The sequence below is a fragment of the Alosa sapidissima genome, chromosome 10, assembly GCF_018492685.1.
Source record: "Alosa sapidissima isolate fAloSap1 chromosome 10, fAloSap1.pri, whole genome shotgun sequence".
In the NCBI taxonomy this organism is placed as follows: domain Eukaryota; kingdom Metazoa; phylum Chordata; class Actinopteri; order Clupeiformes; family Clupeidae; genus Alosa; species Alosa sapidissima.
Window position 1 is genome coordinate 28,166,479 of NC_055966.1, and position 18,457 is coordinate 28,184,935.

The following is an 18,457-nucleotide window of genomic DNA, read 5'->3' on the forward strand; positions in this document are numbered from 1 at the left end:
GCAAGGGTGTAGTGGGCGTTGGACGCGGGGGAGCGCCGTCCCCCCACTTCTGGGAGCATTGTTTTGAGCATTTTAATAAGCATTTAGTAATATAACAAGTTGTTACCAGTGGTAACTACACATCACACAAACGTCTCCAATTAGGCCTCTTTGTCCTAAAATTCGTTACAAGAATGACTGTCATGCTGTAGTACTCCACCATGCGTAAAGACATTAAAAACTACACAGCTCTTTGTTCCGCGTTACCCGAAAGTAGCTAGAAAGTGGCTATAAAACCATAGATTATGCAACTGCCTGTATCCGAATCTAGCAAGCATCTTCATGGCCCTTCGGTTGTGTTTTGCAGAAAGCAGGTAGGCTAATCCAGTGATCAAAATGACACGATAAGCATGTGTGAGTAATACAAGGGATTTTTTATCGAGGGAGCACCAATATAAGTGATAAGGCTATTTAACCATAATGACCCAACTTGGGTGAACCTGAACAACTTTAGGAAAAACTTACGATTGGTGCAGCTACTTTCATCCAAACAAAAACTTTTCAAATGACTGGCACTTGCCTACCCAGTGTTCTTTCTGTTATGTTATTTTTTGTTTTGTTTTATTGACTGTGCACCTCTGCATTTTAATCATTCGCAATGACATTCATATGACGCCCCATCAAACTACAGTCCCCACACAACGTGTTGAATATGCGTGTCAAACAGTGAATCCTGCTTGTGCTATTGTTATTGCCATCGTTAACGTGTGGCAATGAATGAAGCCATGCCGCGGCATGTTATGCGTCAAGGAGATTAGACTACGCTAGATTACATAGGCTACTCTATATTATAGTTTGTCTGTTCATTGTATGATACAACACAATTAAAACTACAGACCATATTCATAGACTTTGGTGGAAAAGTGTAGTTTGGGTGAAGACATTAGGGTACATTTTGAAGCTAATCCATTTAATTTATTTTTTTTTTTTATTCGGTTTCATGTTCACGAAAGCTGGTAACAATTTGGCCTTGGCCTTAGGCTACGCACCGATGTATGTGGAGATGCGAATGTGACAGTTTTTGCAATGACGTCATTAAAATAGCGTCCCCCCACTTTAAAAATCCCCACTACACCACTGTGTACAAGTGGTCAACCAAGACATCAAATACAGTATCAAATCCAACACACCAACCTGCACAAACCACCTATGAATAGATGAATAGGATGTCTTGATTGGTCCTCTAGATTGCGGTAAACTCTGGTCAGGAAATTTGCTGTGTGATGGCCAAGTGGAGGCCTGACCTGCGCCAGAGTCAATATCTCTCAGTCTTACTCCCCCTGGTGATTTATTGTTATCTCACTAAGTTTCTATGGTGCTATTACTTCCCCATACAACAACAATCAAGGGGCAGTTTGAATCTATGGTGCCTTTGTTATGATGTTTTGATGTTGAACTGAACCTGTATGATCCCGTATTCGTATCATGTTTCTTATTTATTCGCAGTGCTACTGTGCTGGGCACTGATGAGATGTCTGTGTGATGCCTGTATGAATCTGTGTGATGCCTTTATGAAATTACCAGTTTTGTATTTTAGTTTTTGCCATTTTTTTTGCTATTTGTCAATTCAGATTTACTGTATGTCATCGTTGGTTTATCTGTTGCATATTTTGGGGGTTTGTTTTGTTTTGTTTTTGTAATATAAGGTGTTTGTGTTTGTGTTTGTCTCCGGCAGGTTAGAAATACCAATTTGTCAGAACTTCCTGAATATCAGGCAAACACATTGAGAGTCTGCCGTGTGGGTCTGTTGCCATTGCTACTGCGTGGAGAAATTCTTCTCATGCCTGAGCATCTCATATGTCTGTGTTGTAAAGTGAGACTGTCATTTGGGCCTGAATTCTCAATTTCTCTGTTGGTTTGGGTGAGCCGCCAAGGCCTGAATTGAGATGGTATGCAGTAAGACCCTAATTATCACGAACAGCAAATAAATGACATGAAACGAATGTCACTTCCCTAAGTCACTCATCAGAACAATGACATTTTTATTGGTGCACGGGATATTAATTACCGTGATGACTGCCACGCTGAGTTTAGACAGAATCCCCGGGGTCTCCAAAGCTAATAGCAGCTCCACATGCACGAGATGCTGAAGTGGACGCTGAGTCGGCATTTTTGGTGTTGCTCACACACGCAATCATTTCCAGATGGACTCTGTGCTGGAGAGTGATCAACACAAACTTATGACATGCATGCTCTGCTTCACTCTCCAGTCTGTGTGTGTGTGTGTGTGTGTGTGTGTGTGTGTGTGTGTGTGTGTGTGTGAGAGAGTGTGTGTGTACGTGTGAGTGTGTGTGTGTGTGTGTGTTGAAGTGTTGAGAGTACATTACTGAGCTGCTAGAATGCCATCAGTCCCATGTCAGCAGCTGGAGTTATTACTGCCAGGCATCTCTCCTGCAAGTCTTAATCAGACGACCAGAAGCAGAGGAACGGCCACCGCAGCTGACTGACAGCCACTGTGTGTGTGTGTGTGTGTGTGTGTGTGTGTGTGTGTGTGTGTGTGTGTGTGTGAAAGAGAGAGAGAGCATAATAAGAGAATAGCTACTACTGCAGTCTCCTACACCTGTCTCCAAGCAGTGACAATCAGTCTGCAAGTATAACTGGAAATCAGGGGCGACTAGGTGAACCCTCGCTCCTCTACCAGTGGTATCGTAAAAAGACCAATTTCCACTCCTTTCATTTGAAAATTCGAAAACAAAGATGTTTTTTAATACTTCAAAATCATATTTGATTGATGAACCTGACATAATATTTCAGTGGAGAAAAGTGTGTAGATACCTAAAATACCCAATTTTGTCTACCGTGGTTGGAGCTTGGTACTCAGCAGGTGTGTGCCCTGTTCTCGCCCACTCACTCGGCCCATCAATGTGCAATGAGGGACATTAAAATGTAAAGATGAAATGAAAACCACATTCAGGCTCACTTTTATTCTCCCGAGACCCCTACTTAACTAGGTAATTAGCTCATTAGCTCAGATCAGTGGAGAACTACCACAGAAGAGGTCAGATACCCTTATGGGGTGGGTACTTGCGTTTCTTTAGGAATCCGCTGTCTTGGTTTGTATAGAAATTAATATTAAGTGACACATACACTTAAAAGAGTGAAAATAGGGCAGGGGCTGTAATAGGTCACTTTCCAATAGAAGCTTCAGGCATGGAAGATGTCAGTGGCAGCACAGTTGTATGGTATGGTGTACAGTGTAGTAATATGCTTTGGTTAATATTTCAGTGGCAGCACAGTTGTATTGTCTGGTCTACAGTGTAGTAACATGCTTTGGTTATTATTTCCGGCGTGATCTCTACCATAACTGTCAGGATGGAGGTGGAGATGTAATACCAGGTGAGTAGCCCAGCAGTAATCATGGCACACACACACACACACACCTTCTATGTATATAAGTATAAGTATAAATACTCTTTTGATCCTGTGAGGGAAATTTGGTCTCTGCATTTATCCCAATCCGTGAATTAGTGAAACACACTCAGCACACAGTGAACACACTGTGAGGTGAAGCACACACTAATCCCGGCGCAGTGAGCTGCCTGCAACAACAGCGGCGCTCGGGGAGCAGTGAGGGGTTAGGTGCCTTGCTCAAGGGCACTTCAGCCGTGCCTACTGGTCGGGGTTCGAACCGGCAACCCTCCGGTTACAAGTCCGAAGCGCTAACCAGTAGGCCACAGCTGCCCGTTGTTGTAGCATGGCTAGGCCCAGCTAAGGGACACAGGCCAGCTCCTGCTGACCACTCTAAGATCTCACCTCCTGATATCTGAAGGGAAGTTTGCGTGTGTTCACCGTACGGAGCTACGTCTCACGAGTGACACGAGTGTGAGGAAGGGTAAAGAAGAGGAGAAAATGGCAGGAGAAAAGTAAGGAGCTGGCTATGGAGGAGAGGGGGATGACGAAAGGAAAAAGATAGTGGAGGATAGTGAGGAGATGCAGGGAGGATAAGAGCAGTACTACTACTTCACACACATACCCAAGAGAGTTCTCTGATTTTGACTGACTGTGATTTTCAGTCTTATGCGGCTACCCTCTCTCTTCCCCATGTTCTCTCTGTCTCCCTCTCTCTTCCCCATGTTCTCTCTGTCTCCCCCCCTCTCTTCCCCATGTTCTCTCTGTCTCCCCCTCTCATTTGTCTCATGTCCATCTTCCACAGTCTCCCCTCTGTGTTGACTCGTCCTGTCCCAGTGTGAGCCATTTGTGTTACTTGAATGTGTGTGTTTGTGTGAGTATGAGTGAGTGAGAGAGGGAATGTGTACGTGTGTGTGTGTGTGCTTATGTGTGAGTGAGAGAGGGAATGTGTACGTGTGTGTGTGTGTGTGCTTATGTGTGAGTGAGAGAGGGAATGTGTACGTGTGTGTGTGTGTGTGCGCTTATGTGTGAGTGAGAGAGGGAATGTGTACGTGTGTGTGTGTGTGTGTGCTTATGTGTGAGTGAGAGAGGGAATGTGTACGTGTGTGTGTGTGTGTGTGTGTGCGTCTGTGTAATATATCTCTGGTCAGTTGTGGCAGTGTGTTAATTTGCTCTGCTGGCAGATGTCTGCCTGGGCTTGAGTGGGGTGGATGGTGCTAATGTCAGCAGTTCCAGAGTTCTAGGCTCTCGCCTGTGGTCAGTACAGATCACTCCTGGGATTCCGACCCCCTGCACTGCATACTCTCACCTCCCCTTCCAGTCATGTACACACGCACACACACACACACACACACAAACAGTCAAATACACACATACATGTGCACACCACACACTCCCAAACCACCCGGTCCTCTGCCTTTATGAAATTTTCACTCCCCAACCAGTGCACTAACCTCCCCTGTCTGACACACACACACACACATACACACACTTATAGTTACTCCCACCCCATCTTCATGCACTAACCTCTCACCCCCATTCCCTCCCTCCCTCCCTCCCAACGCACGCAGAGTGCTAATCCTCCACAAAAAGAACCCCATGAAGGGTATTCTATTCTCTGAGCATGTCTCCCCTAGGCTCCTTTTCCTCCCTGTGCTCCAGAACAGGCCCAGCAGTGCGATGGAAAGGACATGATTCCTGCGCCAAACAAAATGCTTTGGTGTCAACACACTGACTTCTACTATATGTACTGTAGCTCTAACATTGTCATTTCTGTTCTGATGGTTTTGCATTCTCCATCAAGTTCATCTGAGTAAATAATGAGTAGGCTATACCATGAATACTGTATATGTAGTCATTTTGTGTAAACAAATAAAAAGGGCTTTATCATCTTTCTTCTTTACTAATTCTTGTTTATATCCTGCACTGTATCCTTTTCCCCACATGGTAAACATGCAAACTCCTCTATATTACCTCAGCTTAAGAGAGAATCCTGTTATCATAAGCAGGCTTGGCACATCTCTCTTGTTTTGGGGCCACAGCGGTAGTATGCCCTCTAGTGTTGATACATGGTAGTACTAGTGTGGGTCATTCTTGCACAATGAGCAAATCACAGGGTGGACCCTCAGATGGATTCTGAAGTCAACAACATGAGCTTATGACAAACAAATGTATTTGGATGAAGTTAATGTGACAGATGTTTGAGAGAGACTTTGGTGAGCAGAAAGACAGAAGCTTTGGTGGAGAGAGAGAGAGAAAGAGAGGGAGAGAGACAGGCATTGGAGAGAGACTTTGTTAAGCAGAGAGGTGCATGAAGACAAGAGACAGAAGTGTGACAAGTAGACATGATGGTGGATAGGAGATCATACATCACATACGTCTCCTATCCATGAAGAGACGAGATCCGAGGTGTAATGATGCCTCTTTCTAGTCATGAGTTTCTTTTATTAATGGATCAGAACTTGAAGGTAACAATATGCACAAACACCATTTTTAAGGTCTTTTTTTTATAGGCAATGATCAAAAAGTCTCGAGTTTGTAAAATATTTTATTGATTTACAAACTATAGCATACTGTGAAACAAAAAACGCCTCCAAACCATTGAGCGTGATTAACATACAAAAGCAATATTTTAACAATGAATGTAATTTTCAAAATGTCTCATATCACTAAAATCAAGTACCAAAAGTCCATCTGATTCTTTGCAGTCAGCGATAAATCATTCAAATCAAGTACCCAAAAATCTGTGTGATCCTTTGCAGTAAGCTACCATCAGGGTTTGAAGTACAAAATATGAACATATCCTCAAAAAAGAATCATTTAAAAATATAAACTCCTTCATGTGATCCATCCACAATGAGCACAGACCTACTCCAATCATGCCGCAGTTATTCCACTGCAAGGTAACACACACACACACATACACACTCACTGTGTCACATCACTTCCTGCAGCACACACACACACTCTCCTTTCTACATCGTATTAAATATGGTCATGGCATGAAGAAACTCAATCAGAGTTCAGTTGCACAAATTGTCAGCAGATATGTACCGGTATATAAATAGTTCTCTAATTACAGCCCAATATACAGAGCAGAACCAAAATCACTTAAAGAATCACTATAAAGTTAGTGTTTATTGTGTGAAATAGAGTGCAGAGGCCAAATAGAGTCAATCTGTGTGCCTTTAACTCAACACACCTCATATAATCTCTAATCTCATGTTGCAACCAACAGGCCAGTAAATGTTCCCACGACAACACCTTACAATAATCTGGTTATCACTAGAACTAAACTACATACAAAATGACAGAAAGATAACAGCACATATTCTCAAGACCAGTTCTGTCTATATGATTTCTTGGCATCAACAGCAAGCCAAACCTGAAGAGACTGTTCTGCTCTACTCATGTTCTCACAATGCACATTTTATAGTTTAAAGACACAAACTAGCCTGAACAAAACACTATTATTGGCTGCTTTCAATTCATTTTAAACAAACAAAAATGATGCATCATAATAATAATACAAATATATTAAAATCACTTCTTAAGTAGTGATCTATAAATTTAGCATATCAGTACATACTAATAAAAGTCTGTTTTTAAAGTTCAAATAGGCAACATCAAATGACACCTACTATTAAATAGTGAAAGTGCACTACTCTTCTTCCTGTCTAATGCAATGACCTCTGGAATATCATCTGGTCCTGGCTCACCTGCTATCTGGGAGTGACACTAAGTCATTTTCTACTGAAAGTTTTGCTGTTTTTTACTTATACTTAACTCAGAGAATTATGGTTAGGTCACACCACTAACACCAGACTTCAACCTGGGGCTTTTCAACAGATGGACACACACACACACACAAAGACACACACACATACACAAACACACACACACCACAAAACAGTTCAAATATATAAGGTGGGTACACACCTGGCCAGGTAAACAGAACAGGCTTCAATTTAAAAGCACACCCACCTCAACTGACGTGTTCAGAAAAATGAATAGTGTTTCTAGTGAAGAAAGCTAGTATGTTACAATTAATGAATAACAACATATGAAGATGAATTTCTCAGGTCCAAATATGTAGAATATGGAATATAGATTATAGAAACTGTGTGTGTCAGGGAATTTTTGTAATATTGATATTTTAAAAACACCCACTCCTGCAAACTCTCTCTCACACACACACACTGTTGGATGGAATGAATGCTAATGTTGCTCTCCTTTTATGCCTAACCAAGGGACCTGAGCTTATTCAACAGATCTCTCTCCACTCCACAGAACTGGCCTGCCAATGACAGGTGTCCCTTCACATAAATTAGCCTTGAATAGCACTTCTACTAATTCATATGGCAAGCTCAGGACACCAATGTGTCTTTCGTTCTAGTGTAGGCACTGTCAAGTATGTGTGTGTGTTTTTGTGTGTGTGTGTGTGTGGACATCTGTGAGGTTCATTTCATTCAAAACAATAACAAATATATAAATGAGGTTATTAAATAACAGGCCAGTTTGCTTAAGGCATTAGGTACTGTACTACCTAATCAGATGCTCTGCTATCTGACCAACAGCAGCTTGAACACGTTTGCGACTACGGGTTTACTGCAACCGTGGTTCATCAGGCATCCATTCTGATGCTGGACGTGCTCTGGTCATTTGTTGGGGAAACATGGCTAGACAAACACTATATGGGGGCAGCCGTGGCCTACTGGTTAGCGCTTCGGACTTGTAACCGAAGGGTTGCCGGTTTGAACCCCGACCAGTAGGCACGGCTGAAGTGCCCTTGAGCAAGGCACCTAACCCCTCACTGCTCCCCGAGTGCTGCTGTTGTTGCAGGCAGCTCACTGCGCCGGGATTAGTGTGTCCTCACTGTGTGTTTCACTAATTCACGGATTGGGATAAATGCAAAGACCAAATTTCCCTCACGGGATCAAAAGAGTATATATACTTATACTATATTTCAGGCTGAGGACTGTAATGGTCAGTTGTATCAGTTGTAATGGTCAGTTGTATCCAGACGTCTTAGCGGTATTGCCTGCGCATGGGCAACGTCTAGAATTCAATGTCTGTGTCATTTATGAAAACTGTCGGGCTTAGTGTGTGCTGGAATGTTTGATGCCACGTTGCATCCAGTGTTCTAAGAATGTTGGTCAATCACAATAACAGAGTTGCCATACACTGTCTCGTATCTTACTAAGAATATAAAATGCAACTGGTGTATTTTCAACAACATAAAAAAAAACTCACTGCTTTGCAGATAATGGACAAAAGTCAAGAATCTCATACACAACATTCAGTATTTTAGCCTGGCAAATGAGAAGAATGATGATAATGACAATAAGACTGTAGATAAGAATATAATAATGATATTGCGGTGATTCTTGGCACTCTATAGCAGCAGCAAATTTCGGAATAGATAATGACAAATAAAAACTAAACACAGACGGACATCAGGGCAGGGGGCACCAGCGCCTATCTGTCATCTGGCCTCCTCTCCGTCTGGTGCCTGCAGCGTGTCCAGACTCCCACGGCTCACAGTCTAAAGCCCCTGGGAGAGTGAGCAGGACGCGGTCATGGTCCCCAGTCTCCCGTTCACCAGCACGGTTTTAGTGGCCACAGGCACCTAGAGCAGAGGCATGGCATCAGACCTCTCTGGACAGGAGTTGGCAAAGTAACAACACCTGCTGCTTACCACAACCGTTGCTATTGATTAGTTACCCAATAAACACTTTTGAAGCCTTTTTGTAGCCCATTCTCACCTAACACACTAGTATCTTTTGTATACAATTTTAAAATATCCACTGTATTTTTATATCATAATGGAAGATTATTTCCCATATCATTTCCATATCAGGAGTGAAGTAGACTGCTTAGTGCAAAGTGTGCTTGCCCAGCAGTACTAGATAATGAGATTACAGATAATGGAACTCTCTTGAAAGGGTCTATATAGAATGTTGATTAGACATGTGCTGCCATCCCCGATAACAACTACCGGTATCTAAACTAGTGTTGGATAGTTAGCTAATAACACTTTACAAGCACACTCCAAATCCAAGAGTTAGCTTTGTAATGATGTCCAGCTATGGAGCTCCTATTGTCCACAAAGGGTTCCTCTAGTGAAATGTTTTATTATCTATGTATATATAGTGCATACATATATACTGTAGAAGAGGAAGAGCTATATACTGTAATTGTCATGCAGACTGCAGATAGACACTCACCCTCTTCAGACCTTTGGCCCCAGCCCCAGAGCGAATGGCATCCAGTAGAGCCTCTCGGGTCTGTTCTGGGTTCCCCACTGACGGCAGCACCACCCGGGGGGGAGGGGGGGCAGCTGTGGGCGGAGGAGGGGGTGGGGGGGCAGCTGTGGGCGGAGGAGGGGGTGGGGGGGTAGCTGTGGGCACAGGTGCGGGAGCTGACGGAAGTGAGGTGTGTTGAAGAGTAGAGGTCTGGTTCTGACAGCCACTCGCTGACTCTGTAGCTCTGAAGCGGTCGAGCTCCCTGGCTGCCCCTGACCTTGTCTGTGGACACAAGGACAGTCAGACCAACTCGACCTCTAAGGAGGCACGGACACCAGTCTCAGTCACAACAAGTCAAATTTCACATCTAATCAAACTAAGCTTGTTTTCTGTCTTTTGAGGATTTGTGAAGTATGTTATTCTCTGAATAAAAATATGCCATCTGGTGATGGTTTGTCAGATATTACAGACAGCGATAAGTCAGACTGTATTTTCAATCAGATCAGCCATTATAATTGTGGTGTTTATGTCATTGTAGAGCCACAAAAACATTTTTTCCACAAACTATTACTCTTATTCTTTCACTCATAGTTGGTCATGTAGGTTATGTGTGGTGGGGCTAGTGTAGGTTATGTGTGGTGGTGGGGCTAGTGTAGGTTATGTGTAGTGGTGGGGCTAGTGTAGGTTATGTGTGGTGGTGATGTAGGTTATGTGTGGTGGGGCTAGTGTAGGTTATGTGTGGTGGTGATGTAGGTTATGTGTGGTGGTGATGTAGGTTATGTGTGGTGGGGCTAGTGTAGGTTATGTGTGGTGGGGCTAGTGTATGTTATGTGTGGTGGTGATGTAGGTTATGTGTGATGGGGCTAGTGTAGGTTATGTGTGGTGGGGCTAGTGTAGGTTATGTGTGGTGGGGCTAGTGTAGGTTATGTGTGGTGGTGATGTAGGTTATGTGTGGTGGGGCTAGTGTAGGTTATGTGTGGTGGGGCTAGTGTAGGTTATGTGTGGTGGGGCTAGTGTAGGTTATGTGTGGTGGTGATGTAGGTTATGTATGGTGGTGATGTAGGTTATGTGTGGTGGTGATGTAGGTTATGTGTGGTGGTGATGTAGGTTATGTGTGGTGGTGATGTAGGTTATGTGTGGTGGTGATGTAGGTTATGTGTGGTGGGGCTAGTGTAGGTTATGTGTGGTGGTGGGGCTAGTGTAGGTTATGTGTTGCTGTGAGTAGGCTAGTGTACTGTAGTTGTGAGTGTCGAGGCTGCACCTTCTTGAGTCGGTTGGAGTTGTTGGCCCTGATGGCGGAGAGGAGGGCGGACTGGGTGTTCTCCTCCTCCACCAGGGCGGGCTTCTTCAGGCCACTCCCAGCCGACGCCTCGCTCACCTGCTCGACAAGAGGAACACACAGGTGTGTGAACTCAACTTCATGCTACACCACAGAAATGCAACTATACCACAGAACATTAAAGGAGCTATGAGTACAATTCTGTAGGATTTGAGTTTGTGATGATGCTCTTCCATTGACTCAGTATTGAGGTACTAAGTACTCTTAAGTACAATCCAAACAGGGAGACAGAGAGCTGAGTCGTTTTTTTGACAATGAAGTCAAAATGGTTATTTCGTTAAATGATGCTGCCAATTAAATTCTTTCTGTGTGTTTTGAACAAACACAATGCCCCTTTAAAGATAGATAGATAGATAGATAGATAGATAGATAGATAGATAGATAGATAGATAGATAGATAGATAGATACTTTATTGATCCCCAGGGGAAATTCAAGAATGTAAATGTAAATTTAAATGTAAATGGATGCAATTAACTTGTGCATATGTATGACAATAAATGTACATTGTCAATCCATACACTTTTACATACTGTACAACGCCAAATCAGAAAAAGTTGGGACGTTGTGTAAAATGCACATAAAAAAAGAATGTGATAATATACAAGTCTTGTATACCCATATTTAGCAGAAAAAAACTAGATAGACAACATATCAAATGTTGAAAAGTAAAATGTTGACCATTTCATGAATATGATAGTCATAGTCAAAATATATAAATATATTAATATTTAATTATATAAATTATACTAAATTCTGTAATTGAGTATCAAACTGTGCTCATAGACCATGACTAAGACGTTTTCGTGAGCCCATACAATGATTTTCTTTACAGAAACAGGTCTGGTTTTAATGCAATGCCATCTGAGGTCCAAAAGACCACGGCAATCCAATATAGTTTATCAGCTCTATCCCTTGTTTGCAAAGATTTCTCTGGATTCTCTGAATATTTTAATGATATTATGTACTGTACATGATGAACTTCCCAAATACTTCACAATTTCATGGGCATGCGGCATTAAAATTACATTGTTTCATGATTTGTCCACACAGCTTTACACAGTGATGAATACCTGTACATCTTTACTTCTAAGAGACCCTGCCTCTCTTGGATGCTCTTTTTCATACCCAATCGTGTTGCCAGTTACCCTAATTAGTTGTGAAACATTCTTCCTTTTGTTTTCTTTATCATCACAACTTTCCCAGCATTTTGTTACGTTTGCATTTTGTTACGTTTTTTTTTGCTGGTATCAAATTCAAAATTAACATATTTTTCATGAAATAGTCAAATTTGTCATTTTCAACATGTGATATCTTGTCTGTGTTCTTTTTGTTCAGCTACATTTGCAGATTATTACATTGTGTTTTTATTCACATTTTACTAAACGTCCCACTCCCAACATTTTCTGATTTGGCACTGCAGACAAGCGGCAGCAAACGCAGGTGTAAAGTGAATCGCAAGGCGACTGTAACTGCAGGTGTATTCCACAGGTAACTGTGCAGCAGGTGTAAAGTAAATCGCAAGGCGACTGTAACTGTAGGTGTATTCCACAGGTAACTGTGCAGCAGGTGTAAAGTAAATCGCAAGGCGACTGTAACTGTAGGTGTATTCCACAGGTAACTGTGCAGCAGGTGTAAAGTAAATCGCAAGGCGACTGTAACTGTAGGTGTATTCCACAGGTAACTGTGCAGCAGGTGCCTATCTGTGCTTACCCTCTTGAGGCGATCCTTGTTGTCTCCTGACTGGATGGCCTGCATCAGCGAGCTGTGCAGAGACGTATCCTTCTCCGCGGACTTCTGGATCACCGGCCGGAACTTCTTCACCGGCCCGAATGGGCTCACCTGGTTGGGCTCAGCCAGAACTCCAGGGGCCGCCCAGGGCTCTGGGTTCTGATCCGGCACAACTGATGAGTTGTGAGTCGCGCTGGATCTGTTAGTAGCCTCATGGGTGGTTAGCTTTGCCTTGCTGTTGACCACCCCTGAGTTCACATCAGATACCGTCCCTGCGCCTCCCTTAAGAAGACGTGGCGGCTCAACTGAAGTCTGCTTGTTGAAGGTATGACTCTTGTAGGCCTGCGGGCCTTTCAGAGCGGTCCAGCTGGGAACAGAACCGTTCTCCTTCCATACCCCCACCTGGGATGAGCCACTGGATTCCTGAATTGTAACGCTGGTAAAGGAGGCCGTGGTGGCCGTTCGTCCCTCTATAAGAGGTTTCTGGGCTGGAGGCTCAGGCTCCAGTTTCTCCTGAATGCCGTCTACTCTGGCCGCAGGCCGCACGGTGAGCTTATTGCTGAGGGCCGTGGCCATGTACTGACTGGACGTCCGCCTCTGGGGCTTCAGGAAGGACAGGTCTCTGGGGTCCTGGACGCTCGGCGTGGCCCTCTGGGCTGGACCCGTGGGCTCTGAGCTGGGAGGCCTGCTCTCCGGACCCTGGGAGGCCTGGCTGCCACCCTTGGCTGTGGAGGAATGGTTTATCCCAGAGACAGTGCTCCTGGCCGCTGTCTCTGCCTGACGCTTGTCGGCAGGTTTACTCGTGGCCCCGCCTGGGGCCGGCGGAGGGATGACTATTGTTTTGGTTGTTGTTGTTGTTGTTGCTTTTGTTGTTGCTTTTGTGGCAGTCGGAGCTTCCTGCTTGTCTGTGGATGTCCAGAAGGTTTTGGCTTTCTCGCGCAGCGGCACGGCTTCCTCCTTCTCACCCTGTGCCACAGGTGTGCCCACGCACTGTCGCACACCATGCCCCTTGACCATGTTGCCCCGCTCATCGATCTTGATGGCACCGAGGGTGAGCGGGCCCTGGTTCTGTGAGCTGCTAGGCGCGGCGGCTTCCTCCTTCTCACCCTGTGCCACAGGTGTGCCCACGCACTGTTGCACACCATGCCCCTTGACCATGTTGCCCCGCTCATCGATCTTGATGGCGCCGAGGGTGAGCGAGCCCTGGGTCTGTGAGCTGCTAGGCACGGCAACTTTGGTCGGGACAATGGTGAATGTCTTGGTGCCGAAACGGGAGGCTGGCATCTGGGTGATCTTGCTGCGCTCCAGAGCCCTAGGGGGCGCTCTATTGCTCTGGCTACCACCAACAGGCTGAGCCTTCGCAGGAGCCACCACTGAGCTGTTCTTGGCAGAAGGAGGCTTGGTCCCTGTTGCTGAGCCCACTGCTTTACTCTCACGGAGAGGTGGCTCAGATTTCAGCGTCTTGTCTTTTGAGTCTGGGGCCGGCTGCTTGACCTCCTGTGTGCTCCTGGAGCCCTTCACCTCCACTGACACACGTGGCTGCACTGCAGGTTCCGGCCACAAGGTGGCGTTGTTGTTCTTGTTCTGACTGTTGGACGGCTGTATGTCCAACACCTCACCGATGGTTGTCACGGGTACCAAGTCGACAACAGACACAGGGATCAAGTCATCAGCTTCAGAGGGACACTCACTGCTCTGGTTCATTTCTAACAGACCACAATGTAAAGCACAAACACATTACATTAGAAATTAAAACACATAAGCAGCCTACATTAGAACTATTAATTTGTGGAAAAAAAACGTCAAATTGCAATAATTGGTAAATTAAACTGTATATAAAAATAAGTAAATCAAAAGTCTGTAAGTAAACTGAAAAAGAAGCAGTCAAGTGACGAGAACACTGTCCATATGTAATCACTTGTTCCTTTATGGTCCAGAGCTTTACCTGCAAGTTCTGCATCAAGATCAGCCAGTGTCAGCTGCAGCTGAGCCATCAGCTTGGGGTCCTCCTCATAGCTGTCCTTTATTTTGCCTGACTGACCCTTCCGGTACAAGTCTTGACTGTTTCACAGAGGGAAAAAAACAGGTCAGTTACATGTGCATGACTCGGGACTATTGCTCCCTGTCTTTACACTATTCACTATACAGCCTCACGAGAATGATCATGCATGTAGTGTTCACTCTGTGATCTAAAACAGTATTAATGAACTGACTTCATTCACATCAGATGTGGAGATCTGCAGATGCAGATTGGAGACTTACTACAAAGGACTACTGATATGCTGTTAATGTACTGTATGATTTTTTTTTGGTGGATGATGTTTTTGTGGTAACACTATCACTGTTCTTGTTGGTTTGTGGTGTTTTGTGGTGACACCATCACTGTTCTTGTTGGAGTACGGTGTTTTGTGGTGACACTATCACTGTTCTTGTTGGTTTGTGGTGTTATGTGGTGACACTATCACTGTTCTTGTTGGTTTGTGGTGTTTTGTGGTGACACTATCACTGTTCTGGTTGGTGCATGGTGTTTTGTGGTGACACTATCACTGTTCTTGTTGGTTTATGATGATTTGTGGTGACACTATCACTGTTCTTGTTAGTTAGCGTAACATGGCACACCTGGTACTGGAGTTCCAGGTGGCGCATCCCTCGTCGCTGTCGCTGGAGAGGTCACGCGGGGCGCGGGGTGGCGTGAGGTCAGAGGGCGAGCTCAGGGGGCACGACTCCTCTGCGTAGCCCTGATCAGCGAAGCTCCCACTGCCACTGCTTACTGAGCCCGTCTCCGCAGAGTCCACTGGAACCTCAGCGCCCCCTGCTGGACGAGCTGAGTGCAGCCACGCTGGAGCAGCACAGGGGACAAACACCATCAGCAAGCACCACCACCAGCATCTCAGCCACCACTAGCACTACCATCCACATGTTCATCATTATCATCATCACTAGAACTATTTCATTAGTCCCATCTTATCTTTCTGAACTAAAGGATTAGCAAACATGACAATTATTATAGATCATGCACTAATTGCAATTGGGTACTTTTGTTTTTACTTTTTACTTTACAAAATATGTATTTTCATTGTGTGTGTGTCTGTCTCTCTCTTTCTCTCTCTCTGTGTGTGTGTGTGTGTGTGTGTGTGTGGTTAATGATAAAAATGAAGACAGAGTGGAAAGGAAAGGTAACAGAAGAAAGTAAGATATTACACAAATCATAATTATAAAGAAATAAAAAGCAAACATATCACTCACAGAGTAAAAGCTAAAGCTAAACAAATTCCCCCCGCACTGCATTATACATATTATGGAGTGTTGGTCCAAAAGCAGCTACCTTCCTAAAAGCATGCAAAACCTTTAGTCCAGTTCAGTCCAGTCGGCACTGATAACGGATTCACAAGGTGTTCAGACTCAAACCACCGAACCACAAAGTGCATCGTCTGGACTATTAGTGGGTACTTCAAGTGTGATCATCTGTCCCTCACATGACTATGTTCCATGAGAATTTATTTGAACTTTGCATTGTTTTGTTAAGTGTGTCTATAAGTGTGAAAACATTGAAAATGTTTCCTGAATAAGGGCTTAGTGTAATATATAGTCTATCTCTGTTGGTCTCCTGCATCTCCTGGTACCTTATGTGACACTGTCATCCCAACATAAGCTCCTGAGGCAGCCCATCCCTCCCCATACAGAGAGAAAAACAAGCAATCCTGATAACATTATGGGCCAAGGTGCGAAGATACTGAACTTTATTGGCCAAAACCAGATTCAATTTAAAAAACTACTCCACACAGAATGAGTGAAAATACTTTAAAAACATATTTTTTGTAGGCAATCCGCATGCATAGGATCACAAACCTACATTCTCCCAACATACAGGCTTTGGTAGGATTTCTGACTCATGGTGACTTCTACCTGACTGATGCATTATGTGCTGGAAAAGACTACATTGGGACATAATGACACCTGCAGTCCATGTTTACAGTTATACTGTGACACAGGCTCCACCACAACAACGTCATAGGAGAGTAGAATCCCCCTGATGAACATACTGTATCTCAATTCTGACAGACTCAAATAATGCAAACCACTAACGCACGCATGCAAGTGAGAGACCTAATAAATGTCCTTAGGAACTAATAATATGAAAACATTGAACTGAACACAGTAAAATGAAACTACTTTGCAAATAAAACTGCTCTTCCAGACTTAACTGCTGGACAGAACAGGAAAAGAAACATATTTTTGTCCTTCTTAATGTTTTGTAGGTGATTTATACATTCATGTAAACATCATGAAAACATGTTTAGTTACCAAGCCAAAGGACTTTGCATGCGTGACTTTCGAGTGCTTCAAAAGCAGCTCTGAGAACAGGTCTGAACTCAAAGACAGTTAATTATCTCATTCACAAACTTAAACACAAAAGAAACCCCTGTCCTGACAATTATATCACCATACGTTACCTTCCCTGCACCAACCAACGACCCAACATTTATCACCATTAAGACAGAGATTCCTCTGCTGATGTGATCCCACTATGCAGTTTATTTGTTCAGAAAGACACTTCCGAAGGCTCTGTATAACACTCCTCTCCATATTGCCAGGTATTGCCTAGGACATACAGCTTCACATGAGCAGAGTACACCTGACCAAGGCACTGTAAAGACTGACATTTACAAATGTTCACATCAAAACCAGGAGACACAGGGTCAACAAGGTCAAATGTTCACATGACAACCAGAAGGACAAACAGGGTAAAAGGTCAAAGGTGGAGGTCAGTTGAGATGACAGCTTGGAGAAGTTGGAGTTGCAGCAGCAGGAGAAGGTGGCTTCTGAAGGCCACTAAGGCGGACAGGTGCAGAGGAGCAGAGGAGGAGGGAGCAGGATGGAGGGAGCAGAAAGAAGAAGAAGAAGAGGAGGACAGGAGTCTGTTTTTTTTTTATCCTGTTCACCGGCGACCCGAACGCAAGGAGACAGGGGCACAGCAGTACACTGTAGAGGAGAGAGGGAGAGGTGGATGTGGAGAGATGAAGGAGAGAGAGAGAGAGAGAGAGAAAGAGAGAGAGAGGGAGGAATAACAATGCAAGAGTCAGTGGTAGAGATGGAGAGCATTATAATGGCGTGCGAGAGAGAGCAGAAGAGAGCAAGAGAGAGAGAGAGCGAGAGAGAGATAGAGCGGGAGACAGCTAGAGAGAAAGAGAGAGCGGGAGAAAGAAAGAGAAAGAGAGAGAGCAAAGCAAGAAACCATTAAGAGGCATTGAGAACAATAAAGAAACAAATAAGAAAGAGAGGAACAGAAGGGAGGGAACTTTCAAGCACTCTCATGCTTCTGCTTAAAGAACAGAAAGATGCCCTCTAGTGGCTGAAAGTCTTCACTACAACTTATCTTATAACGACATACATTAAAGCAACACCAAAGCACTTTTCCTCTGCCGCACGTACGCTATTTGTTTATCCAGCACTGGCTTTGGAAATAACGATGTCCACAAACAAGGTAGAGTATGTTGCATGATTTTATGAAAGTATGATGTATTGCGACATCAGATGCAAGTCAAATTTGTAGTTTCTTATGTCTCATTTCATCGAACTACAGATACGCTACCCGATCTGGCAAGCTTGCATAGTGCGGTTATAGCCGATAGATTGTCACAAGGCGAATGCAGAAGTGCCGTTCACCCTGTTACGAGTTGATGAACCACTGAAACGATTTTGGAAACATTATTTTAAGGTACAAAAAAACTCTTTGGTGTTGCTTTCAACAGGGTC

General features: G+C 44.1%; 1 protein-coding gene across 9 annotated transcripts in view; it reads right to left on the reverse strand.

The window, feature by feature from the left end:
• Positions 1 to 8,231: 8,231 nt before the first annotated feature.
• cobl (cordon-bleu WH2 repeat protein) overlaps positions 8,232 to 18,457 on the reverse strand; it is a 48,851-nt gene continuing 38,625 nt past the window's right edge. For all 9 annotated transcript variants that reach the window (XM_042106840.1, XM_042106837.1, XM_042106835.1 and 6 more), the window contains 6 exons: positions 15,320 to 15,539; positions 14,646 to 14,761; positions 12,683 to 14,406; positions 10,894 to 11,010; positions 9,615 to 9,914; positions 8,232 to 9,016 (listed from right to left, as the gene is read on the reverse strand). In XM_042106840.1, coding sequence (XP_041962774.1) covers positions 8,933 to 9,016; positions 9,615 to 9,914; positions 10,894 to 11,010; positions 12,683 to 14,406; positions 14,646 to 14,761; positions 15,320 to 15,539 — 2,561 coding nt within the window. In that variant the 3' untranslated portion in view covers positions 8,232 to 8,932. The remainder of the gene's footprint in view (positions 9,017 to 9,614; positions 9,915 to 10,893; positions 11,011 to 12,682; positions 14,407 to 14,645; positions 14,762 to 15,319; positions 15,540 to 18,457) is intronic.